Source organism: Penaeus chinensis, chromosome 21 (assembly GCF_019202785.1).
Source record: "Penaeus chinensis breed Huanghai No. 1 chromosome 21, ASM1920278v2, whole genome shotgun sequence".
NCBI lineage: Eukaryota > Metazoa > Arthropoda > Malacostraca > Decapoda > Penaeidae > Penaeus > Penaeus chinensis.
The window spans coordinates 8,132,795-8,152,794 of NC_061839.1; the positions used below are offsets into that span (position 1 = coordinate 8,132,795).

General features: G+C 33.8%; 2 protein-coding genes across 3 annotated transcripts in view; one reads left to right on the forward strand and one right to left on the reverse strand.

Annotated features, from left to right (window-relative positions):
- Window positions 1-3,201: 3,201 nt before the first annotated feature.
- Window positions 3,202-14,552, forward strand: LOC125036671 (carbohydrate sulfotransferase 11-like). 2 transcript variants are annotated; one of them, XM_047629475.1, is made up of 5 exons: window positions 3,202-3,894; window positions 8,291-8,388; window positions 8,962-9,087; window positions 12,204-12,297; window positions 13,791-14,552. In XM_047629475.1, exons 1-5 carry the CDS (start codon window positions 3,439-3,441, stop codon window positions 14,112-14,114), a joined length of 1,098 nt encoding a protein of 365 aa, XP_047485431.1. In that variant the 5' UTR covers window positions 3,202-3,438; the 3' UTR covers window positions 14,115-14,552. The 2 variants fall into 2 exon arrangements, with proteins under 2 accessions (XP_047485431.1, XP_047485430.1); XM_047629474.1 differs by having other exon boundaries at window positions 3,206-3,894; window positions 13,788-14,552.
- A 144-nt stretch (window positions 14,553-14,696) lies between these two features.
- The window catches only part of LOC125036670 (TBC1 domain family member 20-like), a 10,974-nt gene continuing 5,670 nt past the window's right edge, over window positions 14,697-20,000 (reverse strand). The window contains exons 4-8 of the mRNA XM_047629473.1: window positions 18,825-19,069; window positions 16,760-16,953; window positions 16,249-16,465; window positions 15,506-15,615; window positions 14,697-15,257 (exon numbers count right to left, since the gene is read on the reverse strand). Of these exons, the coding sequence (XP_047485429.1) occupies window positions 15,011-15,257; window positions 15,506-15,615; window positions 16,249-16,465; window positions 16,760-16,953; window positions 18,825-19,069 (1,013 nt within the window). The 3' untranslated portion in view covers window positions 14,697-15,010. The remainder of the gene's footprint in view (window positions 15,258-15,505; window positions 15,616-16,248; window positions 16,466-16,759; window positions 16,954-18,824; window positions 19,070-20,000) is intronic.

Genomic DNA, 20,000 nt, shown 5'->3' on the forward strand with positions numbered 1-20,000 from the left:
CAATGTCCCGGATCGTAAAATCGGGCAAATGTTACAAGAAAACAAAACCTTAAACTTGGAGACTACATCTGAACAAGCTTAGAAATGCCACACAAAACTCTTTATTCACAGCCTGGAAATATTGGAGCTATAATAGATGAAAATATGAAAGCTACAGAAATATGTGTACATCATAAAAGCATTACTCTTGAGAGTTTCAATGTTAATTTCACCAACATTATAAATGTCTTTTTTTGTGGAAACAGCCGTTGCCCTTCGAGGCAGCGTCCTGCTAAAGAGGGCGAGTGTAAGACCTGTAATGCTAAAGGGCATTTTACTAGGATATGCCAAAAGTTCAAGAGTGTTAAGCCTACTTATATAGTTTGTGACTGTGACTGGAACTATGTCTCCATAAGTTTGCGTACAATGCTGAAGTGCCTTATTAGATGCTGTAAGCTTAAAATCCTGAAATAGGCAAAATTTTAATGGCTGATACTTCTTGATCATCAATGGTCACTGTGTGATATATTTAAGATTACAAGATAAATTGTATTTAAACTGGAAGTCTGAAATATTGCCCAATATTTGCTTAAATTTACTTAAAGGCATTCTTTACTAGAAGTTCCTTTTGACAGTTACGACCAACCCTAGGACTTCTTACAAGTGGCATATATAAATATCCCTGTTCCTACAATCTTTAGTAATGAACTCGAACCACCGCACTGGCTGATATTTTGAAACGTCACCATTCCAATATTTTGCTTGGTATTCTGTCCACGGGCCCATAAGGTTATGCATGCATGTGGATTGCTGTTTTATCTGTCGACATACTTTTAATCTTTACAGAGTTGATACAGAGTTTCGCTTTTACTGCTGCTTAGCAAAATGGTCCACGTGTCTTTGAAAAACTGAACGGTCATTGTTTGTCACTGCTCTGTTATTAGTATATCCTAAGCTGGGCATTATGTGACCACAAATGATGGAGCTAGATTTCACCTCCTCTTCGGTAATAAAGAAAGATAAAGAATGCATTTGTGGCACTGCAAAGGAACAGGGGAGGAGAAGGATGCCCTCTCATCTGGCCCTTTTCAGAAGTCAAGTTTAATATATATTATTCGTAAGTCTGTTCCAAGCACTGATTTTAAAAGTAAGAAATGCTGCTACTACTAATAAAAAATAAAAATGACAACAACAATAATGAGGATGATGATAAACGAGCTTCTGATGTTGATGGCGTTGTTGGTCTTGGAGGGGACCGTCCCTGAGAAAATGCTGATTTTCACTCTTTTGTTGAAAAATAGAAAATGGTCTTACAGATTTTAATGAAATTTGGTAGGATGAAAGAATACTTTATTACGCATCTTTATACTGAATTTTGTTTAATTTGACTGAAGGGAATCATAGGCGCAATAAAAAATTGGTTAGGTTAACTCTAGCCTTCTCACGTCCCAGAGTTATAACTTAATTTTCTATATCACTTTTCCTGAGAAAACCTCAAGGTCATATAAACAAAACGTCTTCCAATTTGGAAATTCATTAATTCGTTTAAAAATTAGCGCATGTTACATAACTGAAAAAAAGAGAGAAAAAAATGATAAAAAATTCTTTAAAAAAAAATATTTAGAATTTTAAAAAAACGTTACGTAGTTCTATGCGCATACTGACGTTCTGTATAGGGGAAAAGCATTTTGAGATCGGATAAAAACTGTAAGCCGTGAGAAGTCTGAAATATGAAGAAAAAAACTTTACGAGTAATTGACCTTCAAACCTTTTAGATAATTTCTTTTAATTTTCCAAATTTTTTAACTTGCTTACTGGCTACTTTTTACATAAGAGAAAGCCCAACCATTGCTCTATCTCTTGTTCTTTATTTCATTCAGATCGGATCAATAGTTATTGCACAGCATCACAAAATACAATATAATATAGCACTGAAATCATCCTGCGCCGTAACTATGCGGTTCACGTGACCATAAAATAACGTTGTAATATCACGTTCACGCACTTCTAAACGCGTTATTCTGCCGTCAGGAGTCCTCTATTCCTCATATTACCTTCCACCTCGATTGTCCCATTTTCTTTTTTACCCCCCCCCTCCCCGACCGAAAATGGGAGGTATGGAAGATAAGGGGGTGTGGGTTAAATATAAACATGCTCTTACGTAATCACCCATAAGCAAACAGGGTGTACAACGGGAGGAAGGGAGAGTCAGAAGAAAGCTAATACTTATTACTCATGGTTCCTGGTCACCTTTCAACTGAGATGAGGAAAAATCTCAACTGAGTTGAAATATCCCATCGGAGAGTATCATGGGCTACCAACCCACTGTGAAATTCGCTGATCAGCGAAATAGTTGTCCGGGGTTAGGCCCTCGTTTGACCACCTAATTTTTCTTCGCAGGAGTTCATGTTCACGTGGGTAATTATACAGTAGTATACGAATCTGAAACAGGGCATAACTCATTTTCGACCCCCCCCCCCCCCAACCCAACCTACCCGCCAAACCCAGGGACGGTCTCCTGAAGGTGGTGACATTGGTGTTTTCGCTATGTGTTGGTAGAACTGATTATGCTATTGTTAGCGACGGTGTTATTGCTGGCACTACTGTTACTAAACCCAGATGTGATATTGTTGTTATTGGCGTTCTGGTGCTGTTGGAAATGGCACTGGTATTATCGATGGCAGTGTTACTGGAGGTGTTGATAGTGTTGCTAAGGGTGGCATTGCGTTACTGATATTTTCGTTGTTGGTGGTCGCTGTAAGGATATTACTTTTAACTGACCTTGTAATTTTTAAATTTAGAATTACAAATACACGAACAGGTGAGAAGTAGTGCTTATCCATGCAAGGTCAGAGGAAAAGTGAGAGACCAAATGCTTCGAGGCAGACTGGACGCTTTACAATTACGAGGGAGCACAGGGATAAACAATCAATGTAACAATAAGAAATAAAATTGATTAGTAATAATAATGGTTGGTTTTGCCTTCCTTGTATTATTGTTGTTAATTCTGCTAGTATTGTTGGTGTTGAAGGCAGCAAATATCAATAAGAAAAACTGATTATGGTCTTTAGAAACGCAAAATGTGTAAAATAATGGTGAGAAGTGTTAAAGCCTCGGCGAACCGGAGTGCTTCAGAGCCCGGGTCGAGTTGCCGGTTCTCTATTTCCTGATATTTGACGGAGTTAATTCCAACCTTTTTGTGCGAAACTCCAGCATTTCACTCGCTACAGATTTGAACTTCCATTTATAACATAAGCATGAATATATTTGTTTTAATGAAGTCTGTTTCACTGACGTGACCAAATCGATGTTTGTGCTGTAGGTGAAAGTTTAAATTTAAATATATTAATAATGAACGCATTTTCGGACAGCTGGTCAGCTTAAACCGGTGGACGCACATACCATCATGATATGTTCTTAACACTTGTGCCCGCCACCAGTAAGTGAGTTAAACGCGGAATGCACGAACGCTTTTCCGCTATGCTATCAAATCTAAAATCATTGAACTATGGGCGTGTGTTCCTTGTGTTAATCGTGCTTGTGTCTTTGGAAATATGCATGCGCACATTTGTGACCAACGGAACATTCGAAACCATTAATTTCGCTCGTCAAGAACAGCAGAGTCAAAACAACTTGAATTCAGAGGCGTGGGACAATAAATTTCTCAACGCAACCTCACATCTAACCCTAAACACACGCGGACGTGACATTCCAACAATACCAATTACCGGCAAAAATATAAGTGTGAAAACCTCGTTCGAAGAGACAAAAAGAAAGCTGGATCAGAGGAATCAGATGCTGCGAGGAAACTGTTCTCTGATCCGAAATCTGAAGTCTCCAGTTGTGACGGCCATTGACATGCGGAGGAATTACTTCATCGAAGAATATGATTTCTTTCTTTGTGTTTCTGCGAAGGTGATGACAAGTAAAATGATTAGATGAATAAATAAAAGTTCCAATTACACGGTAAAATTATACAAATAATGTGAATATAAAGATTAAAATGTTTATGGCACTAATGATAACAATAATAAAGATATGAAAATGTTAATGAAAACAATGGTAGTGATGACGATAATTATAATAGTATCATAATAATCATAATGATAACAATAATAATAGTAATAGTAATATTGATAGTAATAACACTAGCAATGGACATAATTATAACAACTGTAATGATAATGAGTAATGATAATGATAATTACAGTGATAATAAATACGATAACGATAATAAAAATTATGATAAGGATAATAATAATAATAATAATAATAATAATAATAATAATAATAATAATGATTAATGTAGAAAACGAATGAATGAGAATTAATATTTTTACAGTTCAAGAGATTAATTAGACCGGACAAATGCATATCTTGCCTTGTGAAAATATTTATTCTCATTCAAACTTTTTCTATATTATAATCACCATCGCTGTTATCATTATTGATACCATTATCATTGTTGCTATCTTTTTAAAATTATTACTAATATCATTATTATTGTTAAGATTATTATTGTCATTATGATTATTATCATCATTATTATCATCACTCTCCTCCTCTTCCTCAGTATCACCATCGTCACCAATTTTCCCCTTAGACATACATACAGCGCAGTTGCCATCTGAACACCAAACGCTAAAGAAGAAATATTACCTGACCTCCTAAGACGTATATTGAACACCTTATTAATTCAGGGAAATTATACACTATATTCAAGATGTGTCACCTGCTGCCTGAAGGAGGCGCAGGCCGAGGAACGTCGATTTGGTTCCGTTTACATATATATATATATATATATATATATATATATATATATGATGCGTATACATCCAAATTTACAGACCTGTCTATCTGTATGTAAAAATATTGGTTTACTTATTTACTTGTTCTAACTGTCAGGCTAGGTGGGATCAACTTCACAATGGCTCCGTCGCCGCATTCTCGAGCAGAAAGGCAAGTCAAATCAGGACAGGCCTACAGCTGAGCAAACCACCCTTCTCGGCGGCTATTAGAGAACACTCACAATCACCCTTTTGACAATTCTGCTTTCAAAATCTTGACCTCCCACCGTAACAGAGTTGACCTTATCACACCAGAATCACTCCACATTCTAAATATGAAACCATAACTGAACAATTCTTCCAATGCAAGCACCCTGTTTTCAATGTAAATTACCAGCCAACCATTATTTGGTTAGTGCTTGTGACCTGCTACACTGTTTTTTTTCTATGATTTTGCATTATTTTTATGTAGTGGTTTTACTGTACTAGAATTAATTTCTCTGTTTTTGTTTTTTGTTATGACACTGATGATGGAGATTGCATCTCCGAAACGTTTGCAATTGCAATAATGGAGTTCTAGGCCACGTTGGTTTTCTTCTTCCCAATAAGAATTCAGACTCATCTCTAAACCATCATAAGTATGTATATACATTATACATATACACGTATGTATGTACGATGTATGTATATATACTATATATATATGTATATACATATGTACATATATAAATATATATTTAATATTCGTGTGTGCGTGTGTGTGTGTGTGTGAGGGTGAGGGGGGCTCTTTATCTTTGCTGAATGACCAATGAAACCAATGATCAATTACTGAAAGAAAGTTGATGACTAAATGACGATGAGAGTTTTCTGTAGACAAGTGTTGCTTTAGAGAAAATAACAGAAAAGAAATGACTACCCGAGACCGCCGATCCGTTATGAATTGGGAAGACTTGCTTTGATCATTACTTCAATTTTGATGGACATTAAGTATCGTTGTTTTTATAGTGGTGAAACGATTATCATTTCCATTGTTGTTATTATTCACATTATCCTTATTACTTATTCACTCATATTTATTTTACCTATTCCTTTACTTTTCTGTTAACGACAGACCATAATCATTACGAAGGAAGAAAATCACTTGTGCGGAAGGAACGTTCACCGAATATTTAAGATTAATGTTTTCTGTCGTTAACCACAGCCTTCATTTGCCCACTAAACAGAAATTAGTATGTTTGACGTAACTTATCTCCCAGAGCAATCATGCCTATTTTTTTTTCCTTTGAATTACTTTAATTATTGTCCTTGAAATAACTGTCATTATTGTAATCATCATTGCTGTTGTTATTAGTATTATTACCATTATTATTATGATGATGATGATTTTATTACTATTATCATTGTTATAATGTTATTATTATTATCATTATCATTATCATAATTATCATCATCATTATTATTATTATTTTTATTATTATCCTTATTATCATTATTATCATTATTATTGTTATTATTATTACCTTCATTATCATTGCCATTATTGCTTTAATTATTATTATCATCATCATCATCATTACCAATGCTGTTGTTATTATTATTATGATCATTATAGTTTTAATAATATTAATTATATTATTATCATTATTACTATTTTTATCATTATCATCGTTATTGTTGTTATTATTGTTATCATTATCATAACTATAATTGTTATTATTATTATCATTATCATAATCATTATTTTTATTATTATTATTATTACTATTATTATTATTATTATTATCATCATCATTATTATTATCATTTTCATTATTATTTTTCATTATTATTATTAGTAATATTGATATTATGCTTATTCTTATTATTCTTATTCTTATTATCATTATTATTATTATTATCATCATCTTTATCAATACTGTTATTATTATTATCATTATCATCATCATTATTATTACTATTATTATTGTTATTAATATTATTATCAAAATCATCATCATTATTTTTATTAAAATCATTATCATTATTATCATTACCATTATTGTTTTTATTATCATTATCATTATTATTGTTATTATAATTATCTTTATCATTATCCTTTTTACTATTATTATTGTTATTTTTTTTCCGTTATCATTATCATTATGATGATGATGATTATTATTATTATCATTATCATTGTTATTGTCATTAGTAGTAGTAGTATGATCGTTATATTATACCTATATTATTATCATTATTATTATTATTATTGTTATTATTATTATTATTATTATTTATCATTACTATTATTTTTATTATTAATATTATCATTATAATTATTGTGATAATTTTTACTGCTAATACTAATTACAGTTATCCTTATCATTATCATTAATAATTATTATTATTATTATTTATTACGTACATCATTGTTATTATTTTCATTGTTCTTGTTGTTGTTATTGTTATTATTATTATTACTATTATCATTATTATTGTTATTATTATAATCATTATATTATTATTATTATTATCATTATCATTATTATTATTACTATTATTATCATTACTATTATTATTATTATCATTACTAATAATATCACTGTTATTACTGTCAAAATATTTTTTTTATTACAACTGCTACTTCTGTCTTTATAATTACCGTCATTATCATCAACAATATTATTATCATGATCATTATTATGATGATTATTATTATTATTAATAAAACAAATATTATAATTTATTACTATTATTGTCATTATTAATATTATCGTTATTGTTATTATTATTATTATCATTACTGTTCTTTTTATTTTTACTATTATTATTAATTATTATTATTATTATCATTATTATTATTACTGTTATTACTATCATTATTACTATTATTATTATTGTTATTATCATCATTATTATCATTACCATTATCATTATTACTGTTAATATTAATATATTATTCTATATTATTATCATTATTATTGTTATTATCAGTAGTAGTAATATTAGTAGCACTATGTTTATGATCATCATCATCATAGTCAGTGTTTTATCATCATTATTGTTAATATTATTATCATCATTATTGTTAATAGTACTATCATCATTATTGCTAATATTATTATCATCATTATTGTTAATATTACCATCATTTTTGTTAATATTATTATCATCATTATTGTTAATATTATCATCATTTTTGTTAATATTATTATCATCATTATTGTTAATATTATCATCATTATTGTTAATATTATCATCATTATTGTTAATATTGTTATTATCATCATTATTGTTATTATCATCATTATTGTTAATATTATCATCATCATTGTTAATATTGTTATTATCATCATTATTGTTATTATCATCATTATTGTTATTATCATTATTATCAACTCCATATTTTTTTGTAAATAACTAGTTAAAAAAAAAAAAAAAAAACGTAATCAAACATTATCCTTTATCAATTAGTAACAAAGTACCTGTACCTATTTAGATTTTTTACACATCCTAATGCCTAATGATTCTTCCTTTCCCTACAGGGTGGCGCAACGACATGGAAAACACACATGCTACAGATGAAAGGCTTACCGGGTCAGAACGTACATAAGGGTTACAATGAAAAACGTATCAGAGCGGGGTAAGGCATCTCTGTATCCACCTCGTATCCATTCAGGTGTATAAAGTCAGTGTAAACGTTGTGTGTTTTGAGGTGTATATATGTATATGCGGCGCGTCTGTAGCCTTTTAATATACACTCAGGATTTATGGTTAAGATATACGTAGCGTGTATCGATATACATGCAGGGTCTATTGCTGTGGTGTACGCAATATGCAGGCATTACATTAACGTACTCGATGTGTATATATCAATGCAATAAACAAAGTGGTAATAATAATGATAATAATAGTAGTAGTTATAATAATAATGATAATAATAGTAGTAGTTATGATAATAATGATAATAATAATAAGAGAATAATGACAATAATAAGAATAATGATGATAATGATAATTATAATAATTTTTATAATAATGATGTTAATGATAATGATAATTCTGATAATAATAATTATAATTCTGATAATAATAATGATGCTAATAATAATATACACATATGTGTGTATATATATGTATATTAACACATACATACATACATGTACATATCTATGAATATCTGTTCATTCATTCAAATTTACTACACCCCGCTCAGGTCGGCCAGACTCGCCGACCGCATTTCGGGGAAGGTGACCAGCGTGATCTCGGTGCGCCACCCTCTGACTCGCCTCGTGTCGGCGTACGGCGACAAGTTTGGGGACGGAAAGGCGTTTGCTGGCGTGTGAGTGGGCTGAGGCCGTGGTACACCTCGGTGCACATATTTTTTCCATTCCTTTTATCATATACACAAACGTAGGCGAGCGGGCGTGTCTCATACTTTCCCGTTTCTCTTGACCCTGATCTGTACATATCATATATTCGGTCTTTGATGTACTTATTTTCATTCATATGCTTTCCAGCGCCGCTTTTCATTCTGTCAGTCTGTGATCTATTAAATATATCTACATATAAAGGTTTATCTCTCTCTCTCTCTCTCTCTCTCTCTCTCTCTCTCTCTCTCTCTCTCTCTCTCTCTCTCTCTCTCTCTCTATATATATATATATATATATATATATATATATATATATATATGAATATGGGTGTGTGACTGGATGCAGGTGTTGAAAGTGTTGGTGCAAAGACAGCCTTGCCTCACCCCTGAATTAACAGGGAAGTTCGACAGGCCCCCAACACAATTTCAGTACCAGTATATAGGCTTGATATTAATCCAATAATTGGAATTCCCCGAAGTCTCAGGACCTCCCTTAGCGATTCTCGATGCATCGACTTATACGCCTTCTTGAAGTTGATATAGGCCGCGAGCAGCCCACGACCGAACTCACGACAGCATTCCACAATGACTCGAAGCACTAGGGTAGGGTCTGTTGTGGACTTGCCAGGAGTGAATCCAGCCTGCTAAAGTCTCAGGTGCCTTGGTAGGTGGTCGCGGATCCGTTTCAGAAGAACGTGGGCGAAAATCTTGCCTGGTATACCGAGCAGTGTGATGCCACGGTAGACCCATTGATTCCCTTTCCCCTTCCAGAGAGGGATGATCACACCCCTCAATAGGTCAGGGGGAATGGAACCAGACTGCCAGATAGTCATTACTGTATGCAAGCCCCGTGCCATAGATTCACCCTCAGCCTTTAGCAGTTCAGTAAGGATATCACATACGCCTGCAGCTTATCCCACCCTTCAGCTTAGAGATCACCATCCTTACCTTTGGAGATTCCTCGCTGATGGGTGGGTCCGGCACATTTATTGTGATACCACTTGCATCCAAGCTAACTGCTGGAGGGTCTACCTGGTTCAGCTGCTCAAAATACCTAGCCCAACGTTCACGAACCCTAACATGATCTGAGATGACCTGTCGATCCACTGAGTGGACTGCAGTCATCAACAAGGAGAGCTTAGAGTTCAGTTTTCTCAGGGCTTGCTAGGCAAGTCATTTACCAAGGAATGGACTTCAACCTCCTTAGCAAGGTTCCTGATGAATTGTTCTTTGTCCCTTCTCAGCAGTGTCCGAGCCCTACACATCAAGGAATGGCGCAAGTCCTGATTGCCAATCAACCAAGCCTTGCAACACGTTTCTGTGGCCTCCAATGTCTTCAGTGAGATGAAAGTCTTGCCTGCCATCGGGCATGCGCCAGTGAACTCCTGTGCAGCTTCAAGGTTAACCTCCAGGCACACTCCTCCCCCCCTCAGTCTGTGCCACTCAAAGGCTGTTTCACCTGAGTGAGAGAAGAGAATTCCTGCACCTTTTCAAGGCGGTTCCTTCATCCCTCTGAAACAGCCACTCAAAGGCTGTTTCACCACAGTGAGGGAGGAGAGGAACTGTACCTTTCAAGGCGGTTCCTGTGGCAGGACTGCTAGCTGGCTCATTTCATTTCCGTCGCTCACGTCATCCGCTACGAATCCATCCGATTTTCCCGCCGCTTTCAACGAAGCTTGAGGCGTAAGGTTGCCGAGTTTCATGGATTTTACACTTTCTTAATTTGCGAAGAATTTGCTATAGAGGAAAACTTTCATAGAATGGTGTCTTCTACTCGTGGTAAGATCAGATTCTTTGTCTTTAGGTGTGGGATGTCTTCCAATAATACCCTAGGATTAAATCATTTACATCTTTTGCTTTTTTTCCTTTTTGTGAAATCATACAGTTTTATTACATGGCTTGTTTTAAGAGAATGATCTCGAATTAATGAGCACGTTGGAGAGGATAGTGGACGTAATGTCAGATAAGAGACCCCTTTATGCTCACAATATCTCATCATTAGATCCCTTGTTGTTGAACCTATATATCTCTAGCGTTACAGCTAGAACATTGTATGAGTAGATACGTTCAGCATAGATGTTTTGGAACAGAATCTTTTGTTGGAAAAAAAAAAAAAAAAAAAAAAAACGAACGAACAGTTCTTGAATTGGTGAAAATCATTCTGAAACTAATTTGTGGGAAATGGTAGCTAAGTGGTTTCTGTAGTTCTTTCCGTAAGACAAAGCTTGTGTGTCCATTGTATGGTAGTTAGGGTATCGGATATCCCAAGGCACATTGTATTTTATGGGTACTGGGCAAAGCATCATATTTAGAAATAGTCTTATATGTTTTTGAATGACTGCTGTCCTGGTCCTCCAGTTTTTAATAAGAATCTGTTTCCCCCGTGGAACATCTTTTGTGGAAATATATGTGTGTGAGTATATATATATATATATATATATATATATATATATATATATATTATATATATATATATTTAATATATATTTATCAAATATATATAGGTATGCATATAACACACACCTACATATGCATACATACATAATATACATACATACATACATGCACATACACATACATACACACGCGCACGCACACGCACACGCACACACACTATACACACACACACAGACTATACACAAACACACACACTATACACAAACACACACACGCACATACACACACACACACACACATGCACACACACACACACACACACACACACACACACACACACACACACACACACACACACACACACACACACAACACACAACACACAACACACAACACACAACACACACACACACACACACACACACACAACACACAACACACACACACACACACACACACACACACACACACACACACACACACACACACACACACACACACACACACACACACACACACACACACACACACACACACACACGCACACGCTCACGCTCACGCACACACACACACACACACACATATATATGTGTGTGTGTGTGTGTGTGTGTTTATAAATATCTAATGGAAATTCACCTTTATGTGCATTTATACTTTTTTATTTTGTTTAATATATTATTTCTCTACAGACCCCGGTTCTTGCGCATGGTTAGATATTTCACGAATAGTTGGGGAAAACCAGTGACTTTCTATCAATTCCTTTCTTACGTCATCTATCAAGCGGTAAAGTGCCTTTTCTTTACTCATAGGATATTTTGAAGCATAATGTGTATTTATATTGAATAACTCTTGACATATATGGTTGTTCCTCCAGTCAATCCTAAACAGTATACACAGCTGCAAACAGGCACATACACACACACACACACACACACACACACACACACACACACACACACACACACACACACACACACACACACATGCATGCAGACACACACACGCAGGTGTCGTAGGGGAATGTCACCGCCGTGGCACATGTGTTAGCGCGCCGAACCGCGGTTGATTAGGAAGGGCATCCAATCAGGCAAGAGTGACACTGCCATATAACCTCTCAATAGTGAATTGAAAGAGGCCTATGTCCTGCAGTGGAATGTATGGCTGTTGAAAAAAAATATATATATATAATATATATAATATATATAATATATATAATATATATATAATATAACATATATATATATATATATATATATATATATATAATATATATATATATATTATATATACACACATACATACATATATAGTATATATATACATACATACATTATATATATATATATATATATATATATATATATATATATGTATATATATATATATATATATATATATATATATATATATATATATATATGTATATGAGAGATGAAATAATGCCACATTTATTCCATCTTTCATAAATATTGCTCAATACATCTGAATTAGGATTTGAGTTAGGATTTGAATTGCTAAATCAGTTTCCATCGAGCGGCCACAGGGAGTGTGTAAAACTTTATCATGACTCTAGTATGAGTATATAGATAATCCTAGTTGCACACTCCTTTTTAGTGGGTCATGTAGTATGGTTGTTTAGTACTGGACTTCCTGGAGTGACCTAGGTTCAAGTCCTGGTCAGGGAGGGTTGTGATATATATAGATAGATAGGTAGATAGATAGATAGATAGATTAGATAGATAGATAGATAGATAGATAGATAGATAGATAGATAGATAGATAGATAGATAGATAGATAGATATAAAGATAGATAGATAGATAGATAGATAGATAGATAGGTAGATAGGTAGGTAGGTAGATAGATAGATAGATAGATAGATAGATAGATAGATAGATAGATAGATAGATAGATAGATAGATAGATAGATAGATAGATAGATAGATAGATAGATAGATAGATATAGATAGATATATATATATATACACACAAACACTCATATATAGGTATGACCCAGAATGAGTAGTACAAAACTAAATTGACCACACAACCCTCCAAAAGAATTAACAAACTAAGATCATGCTACTTCAGTCGAAATGACCTATCTTCTCATACCAGCATTGTGTTATTGCATATGCACAGACATAGACATACACACACTGACACAGAGCACTTACTTATATACATACATACATACACACATGCACAGGCACAGGCAGACATGCACACAGATTTTCAATTTTTCTTTTAATTAATAACTAACTATATTTCCAGAAGAGAGGACCTTCAATGACAAATAATCACTGGCGACCAATTTCCTGGAACTGTAAGCCTTGTACAGGGAACTTTGACTATATTATCAAACTTGAGACTATTGATGAAGACTTGGCTTACCTTGTTACTGATCTAGGAATAAAAGAAATTAACGTCCAACTGAAATACAATGTTAAAAACAGTAAGGCCAAAGTAAAGGGCTATGAGAGTTACTTTAAATCCTTACCTCCAGCCATGCTTAAGGACATCTACAATATTTACAAGTATGACTTCATTTTATTTGATTATGTAGTACCACAGTTCATGCTTGATGCTGTTGCCTCCTGATTCAGAGGATGATGCAGTGTTCACAGGCAAAATGGGAAATACAGATATTCAAATATTGGTACCAAACAAGTGATATTTGGTCTTTTGGGAGGTACCTTTACCCTGCATATGAGTTCAACATACACTTGATGTGACGAAATATAAGAAAAAAATATATGTAATATAACAAAATATCTCACCAGAAATGAGTATCTCAGTGTACAAAAATCAAATATATTGACACACCATTTTAATTTTAATTGTCTGAATAAGTCTAATGATATTGGTTATCATTGCAAAAGGAATAAATTGTATGTATTAAGTAGCTGTTTGATAATTATGTTATGTGGTAGTAAATGACTTTGTAATATTTTCAATGGAATGTACATTATGTTGAATTTGTCAGTTGGTGTAAACTTTGAAAATATATAGCACAATTAGTAATTTTTCCTCTTCATTTTTTATGCACAGAACTTTATTTAGAAGAACATATATTTTTCTATAGGCAAGTTGAAGTCCACAAGATTTTTCTTTATGGTAATTTGAAAATAATGACAGTTAAATTATTAAACTGTTAATTATTTGATGAAAATAAAAGGGAGATTAAACAACCACTTTATTCCATAGTAAACTTTACAAAAACTCTAAATTATGAGCCCTGAATATAACAAACTGACATGCTAATATTATATATTCTGAAAATACAAAAAGAAAAACAAAAAACTCTAAAACTCTGTACAATATAATTATGTTATATACATTTAACATACGTATTCCATTATTTAATTAGTTTACAGAGCAAAAAGATAAAGTTTACTACCCATCATTCAATTGTTTTAAAATAATCGAGCAGAGTGAAAGACTAGGTGATGAAACTGACTAGGAACTAAGAGCTATGCACTGTAATTCATATATTATCATCGTTTTGCTACAAAAGGAAACACAAGAGCTGAATTGGAATAGTAGCTATAAAGGCTAGTGGCAATGTATGCAGTCACTGCAAAGGCGGCCACCTTCACGAGCATGTTCCTCTGAGCTGGCACCAGTGGAAGGTATCTGAACACCGTTGCAAGGATCCCCCGGTAATTCTGACCTCTTCGCGCTGCTTCGAACTTCTTGCGTCTCTCGAGGACTTGCTGCTTCTCCAGCTTCTCTTCTTCAGCCCTTTGGAGAATAAGGAGAGATTATTGTATAAAATAAACTTTCTATTGTAAGGAGATATAATTTCAAAATGTATATTATAAAGTGTCAATTGTCATTAATATTATTAATGCAAATGAACTCTACATACAATATGTATGATAATTATACCTAGGAAGATAATCAGCAACAACAATAATGATAATAGAAAAAAAAAAAAATAAATAAATAAATAAATAAAAAAAAAATAAATAAATAAAAGTCCTACTCACTTTTTCTGCAGAAACTCATTGACTTCCTCTTGTAAAGTGTCAGGTGGATAAAGGTTATATAATTCCCCTGCATCTACTAGGATGCGCTCCAGAGGTAATGTATCAGGAACCTGTTTATATATATACATAAATGAAAAAAAGAAAAAGAAAAAAAATATCAACAACTACAACAATAACAGCACAGAGAGATACTGCCTGACAGCCCTGTCATTTGATTTGAAAAGTACATGACACTGCAAATCTTTACCAGCCTTTATGTCTTACAACTCAACACAATGTGGTTCTAATTCTTTCAGATTCTAGATAGTATAAAACAAAAGGTAAATTTCCGTGGAAAAGTTGTATAAAGAGAGAGGAAAGTGTAGGAGAAAGAAAGATGCAGCAAGGAAAAGAGGTGTGAAAATGTAGGAGTTTCTGAGTACCAGTACACACAAATAATTATTTATGAGTACAAGTGCAAGGGTGTGTTGAGTGTGGGAGTGGGAATGTTGGTGCTGGTAATAATCATAGTGAAAGTGAGGTTTAGAGAGTATTCAATGTGGGATGAAGAGTGTTGGTGTGAGTGTATGTACGTAACTGTAAGTAGAATTTAAGACAAACACATATTCAGGAAGAGGACAAATGTATTGACAATACATTAATGAACTTTATGTACCTAGTTATCCTATAACTGATTTGATAATGGAAAAAAGTGTCAACTGGATAGTAAACTCTTCCATGAAGAATGCCATGCAACTACTTACCTGTGAAAGAATGTAATGTTGCATTGCCATATCGCATTCTCCAGCTAAAACATCTTCTTTCTTGTGTAAAACAATTGCAGCAGCTATGTACATCGGCATGAGATAAGGGGAAGCCAAGAAGCAGTCGTATAACCTCACCACATTGCGGTAGTCGGAAAGTGTGTGAGCGAACCATGTAATAAGCCAGGGCAAACAAAACACTGTTCCTACACCTGAACTGGAAAAAAAAAAAAAAAAAATCATAAAACTTCAAGTCTCATTATGCTCAGAGAAATGAATTTCAATGGCCATCTTTAAGCCTGTGTGGAAAATTTGTATCTAGTTTACTGACTGCCTTGAATAAACATCTAATCAAGTAAGGTAACTCTAGTGTCAAGCAAGTATTTTTTTTTTTTTTTATCATTGTCAAAACCACAAGCCATTTTTATTACATACAAACTAGAAATTTATTGTCTTAAAAAAAGGCATGAAGAAAAAAATCAGTATTCTCCCCAAGAAAATGAAGTCTTACTCTATCAAAAACTGGTACAGCTTGGTGTCTGCCCTTCGAAGAATGGGATATATGTAGGTGAGGTAATATGTGGTCTTCTCCATTGTTGGCCGCATGAACTCACTCAGGTGTGTGACGGAGAGCTTCTCTACCATCTCATAACCAACATCTTCGCCCATGACCAGAAGGAATGTTATAGCAACATCATGAAAACCCTGTTAATCAAATCAGAAACCAGTTTGTACATAAATTTAAAGAATTCTAAAAATCCAAATACAGAAGATATAGAAGAGAAAAATAAATTAAAAATGATGGTACAGAATCATAAATAGTCAGTAAAATACTGCAGGACTGGCATGCTCTCAATATCACAGTATGTTCAGTTTCAGACTTGAATAACAAAAAGTCTGATTCACATGAATAGAAATAATAATGAAAACTGGGGTGTCTTGGGATTATACTCTAGACATAAAAGGACTGACAGACATGTCTTAACCATCAATTATAACCTATACTGAATTTCTACTACAAAATACATCCATATTTAAGTTGGTGCAGCAGACTAAAATATTCATATAGTAATTTTATTGTATAAAACATTAGTAAAGACATTTTTTTCCAGGTGTTCAACATGAAGACTCTTGTCATCTATAATTATTTTTCTCTATATACAAGAAAACAAAAACACATCTATATTCAACATGTTGGTGCAGCAGACTACAATACTAATATCACAGTTTTTATTGAATGATGTATTAGTGAAGTCAACCACTCTCTTTTTCCAAATTTTTAACAACAGCAACAACAAAAACTCCCCTTTTGGAGTAGTGATATCTGTTCTTCACCTTTGTGTATCTACTTGATGAAGATCTCCATTTCTTAAATAGTATCCCCTTGCCAATGCATGACATGTACGGAACATGCTATGTCATGACTAGACTCTGCAGTGAATGTGGAGTTACAACCCCTCAAAAATAGTCCTAATGTTATGTTCTGCTGCAGCCAAAATGACAGTGATTGGTGAAATTATGTTTTGCATATATATAATTTTTCCCTCAAAAGACTGACTGCTTGCACAATCCAGCATGTAGTCTGGTTACTAATGATTTAAGGGGACCATCTACCAACAACAACAACAACAACAGCAGTTACAACAACAAAAAAAGGAAAGGAAAGGAATCAATATCTAGGTCACGGTCTTTAAAAGTCTCCTAATGGCTTGCCCCATATAAGTTACCCTTAAAATATTTTTCTGTGTTATCAAAAATGTAACCATAGCATTTTGAAAACTTTTTGAATATACATAATTAGTTTACAAATCTTAACATAGATCTATACTAAAGTTATGAATTTTTAATATTTTTGGGGGGCCACTTGCAGACAGCAAGGCACTTGCCTGTGCTCAGGTCATGACTATTTTCTTTATGAATGGAATAAGACAGAAGAAACTCTGATTGCCTACCACAAGACAGGAGAAGAAAAAGAACAAAATTTGTAATTAAACAATTAAACACAATATTATGCAAGAATTACAAACAATTTGATGTCCATTAGACAAAAAAGAGAGAGAAAAAAAAAAAATGGGAATGGACTGCATGTATAAATGTAGTGTCCATTATGGTTTTATTTATTTCTCTTTTCACATATAGATGACTCCACAAGGGCTTTGTGCACCAACAGCACAGACAACTACTAGGCCTACCCGACCTCAACTATTAATCTGATTTCTTGAAATTTCGGAGGAGACCATTTAATCTATATTGCCAATGTTTGTGTTATCAATATTATAACAGCAACAACAACAAAAAAACAGCAATAATAATATTAACACTAAGGACAATAATATCAAACCAACAATAATCTTAACATTTGAAAATTCAATGAATGGAGTAAACGAGTGAGGGTCGGTAAGCCTAGTAATTGACTTATTGGTGCCTATATGTATTTCAAAGAATATAAATAAGGATAAAAATAAAATATAAATTAATAAATAAATAAAGCAAAACCATTGAAGTGTCTACTTTCCTTGCATAAACAGGCTAAACGATCCCAGTGAAGGTATAAAACTGCTCCAAACCATCCTTACCTGGTAATAATTCAGTTCAGGATGCTTCATGAGAATCCTAATAATGAGAGTGGTGAGCTGGTCCATCAGAACCAGCCTGTAATCATCATCTATTCCAGGAGGGAAGCGTTTGAGGGACCGGTTGACATCCAGCACCACCTGCTGGTAATCCTTGTGGCTTTTGATCGTGTCCAGGGTGGGTTTGGGGGTCACTTCCATATGCTCAATCATCATGAGGCGAGGCCAAGCCTTGCGGCGTAACTCATCTGTGAAACAAGGATACAAGTAAACCTTTATGTGTGTAAATAGTTCAATAGAAGGGAGATATTTTAAAATTACATAAGGGAAAGATTCAAGCAATGTCTCAGACGAAAAATACATAATCTAAGCAGTTTGATCTGTTTGCTGAATAAACTGCCTGAATGACAATAAAAAACAACTTTCCTTCATAGGTTTGATATCCTTGTTAAAGGACAATACAAAGCAAATTATTCAGTTCAAATAACTAGAAACATTAACCCAGTGGTGGAGGGGATGACTAGTATGTATGTGCTATGCTGACAGAGTTTAGTTCATTAATTGCATTTATACATAGATGGCTGTACAGGTGCTTGGTGGTGCTTAGTCATCAAGAAGTCCATTACTAATTCTACCTGTTTACCCTTTTCCTTAATTTTCAGAAATATTCTTTATTTGATTTTGTAATGCTTTTAGTATTGCAAATAACAATGTGATGATTAACTTAAGGAAGGGGGATATCAGGTGAGGTCATATAGACTACTAGCTCAATGGATATGGATGCTTCATAGCAATCACATGGGCTATTAGGCTTGCATGGTTTGTAGACTCTATGCCTAACCTCTGCAATGTTATTTTCTTTTTATGCATAAACGTTTTAAGCTTTTTTACTATTTTCCAATGTCCATATTTAACATTAGATTTGGTATATCCACATGGTAAAAGACTATTTTCTTTGCACAGAGTCCATATCATCTCTCTAGGTAGTCCATAACTCAGTGCAAGAATAATACTAAGTAACATTTTTTTTTTTTTTTTTTAAATTTTCTGTGATTCAAAATGCACTGCAGGTCAGGTCAGGATGCTGAGCATGGGAATGGTGTCCTCCCGAGAGCTGGTGCTCTTCCAGTCATGGCTCACAGACACCACATTCCACACTTGTTTATCAGAGGAACGACA

Excerpts from the sequence above, each read along its gene's own strand:
- LOC125036671 (XM_047629474.1), top strand. The coding sequence starts at position 3,439 with ATGCACGAACGCTTTTCCGCTATGCTATCAAATCTAAAATCATTGAAC. Across the intron at positions 8,389-8,961 it reads GAAAAACGTATCAGAGCGGG|GTCGGCCAGACTCGCCGACC; the intron begins GTAAGGCATCTC and ends CACCCCGCTCAG. Across the intron at positions 12,298-13,787 it reads CTTACGTCATCTATCAAGCG|AAGAGAGGACCTTCAATGAC; the intron begins GTAAAGTGCCTT and ends CTATATTTCCAG.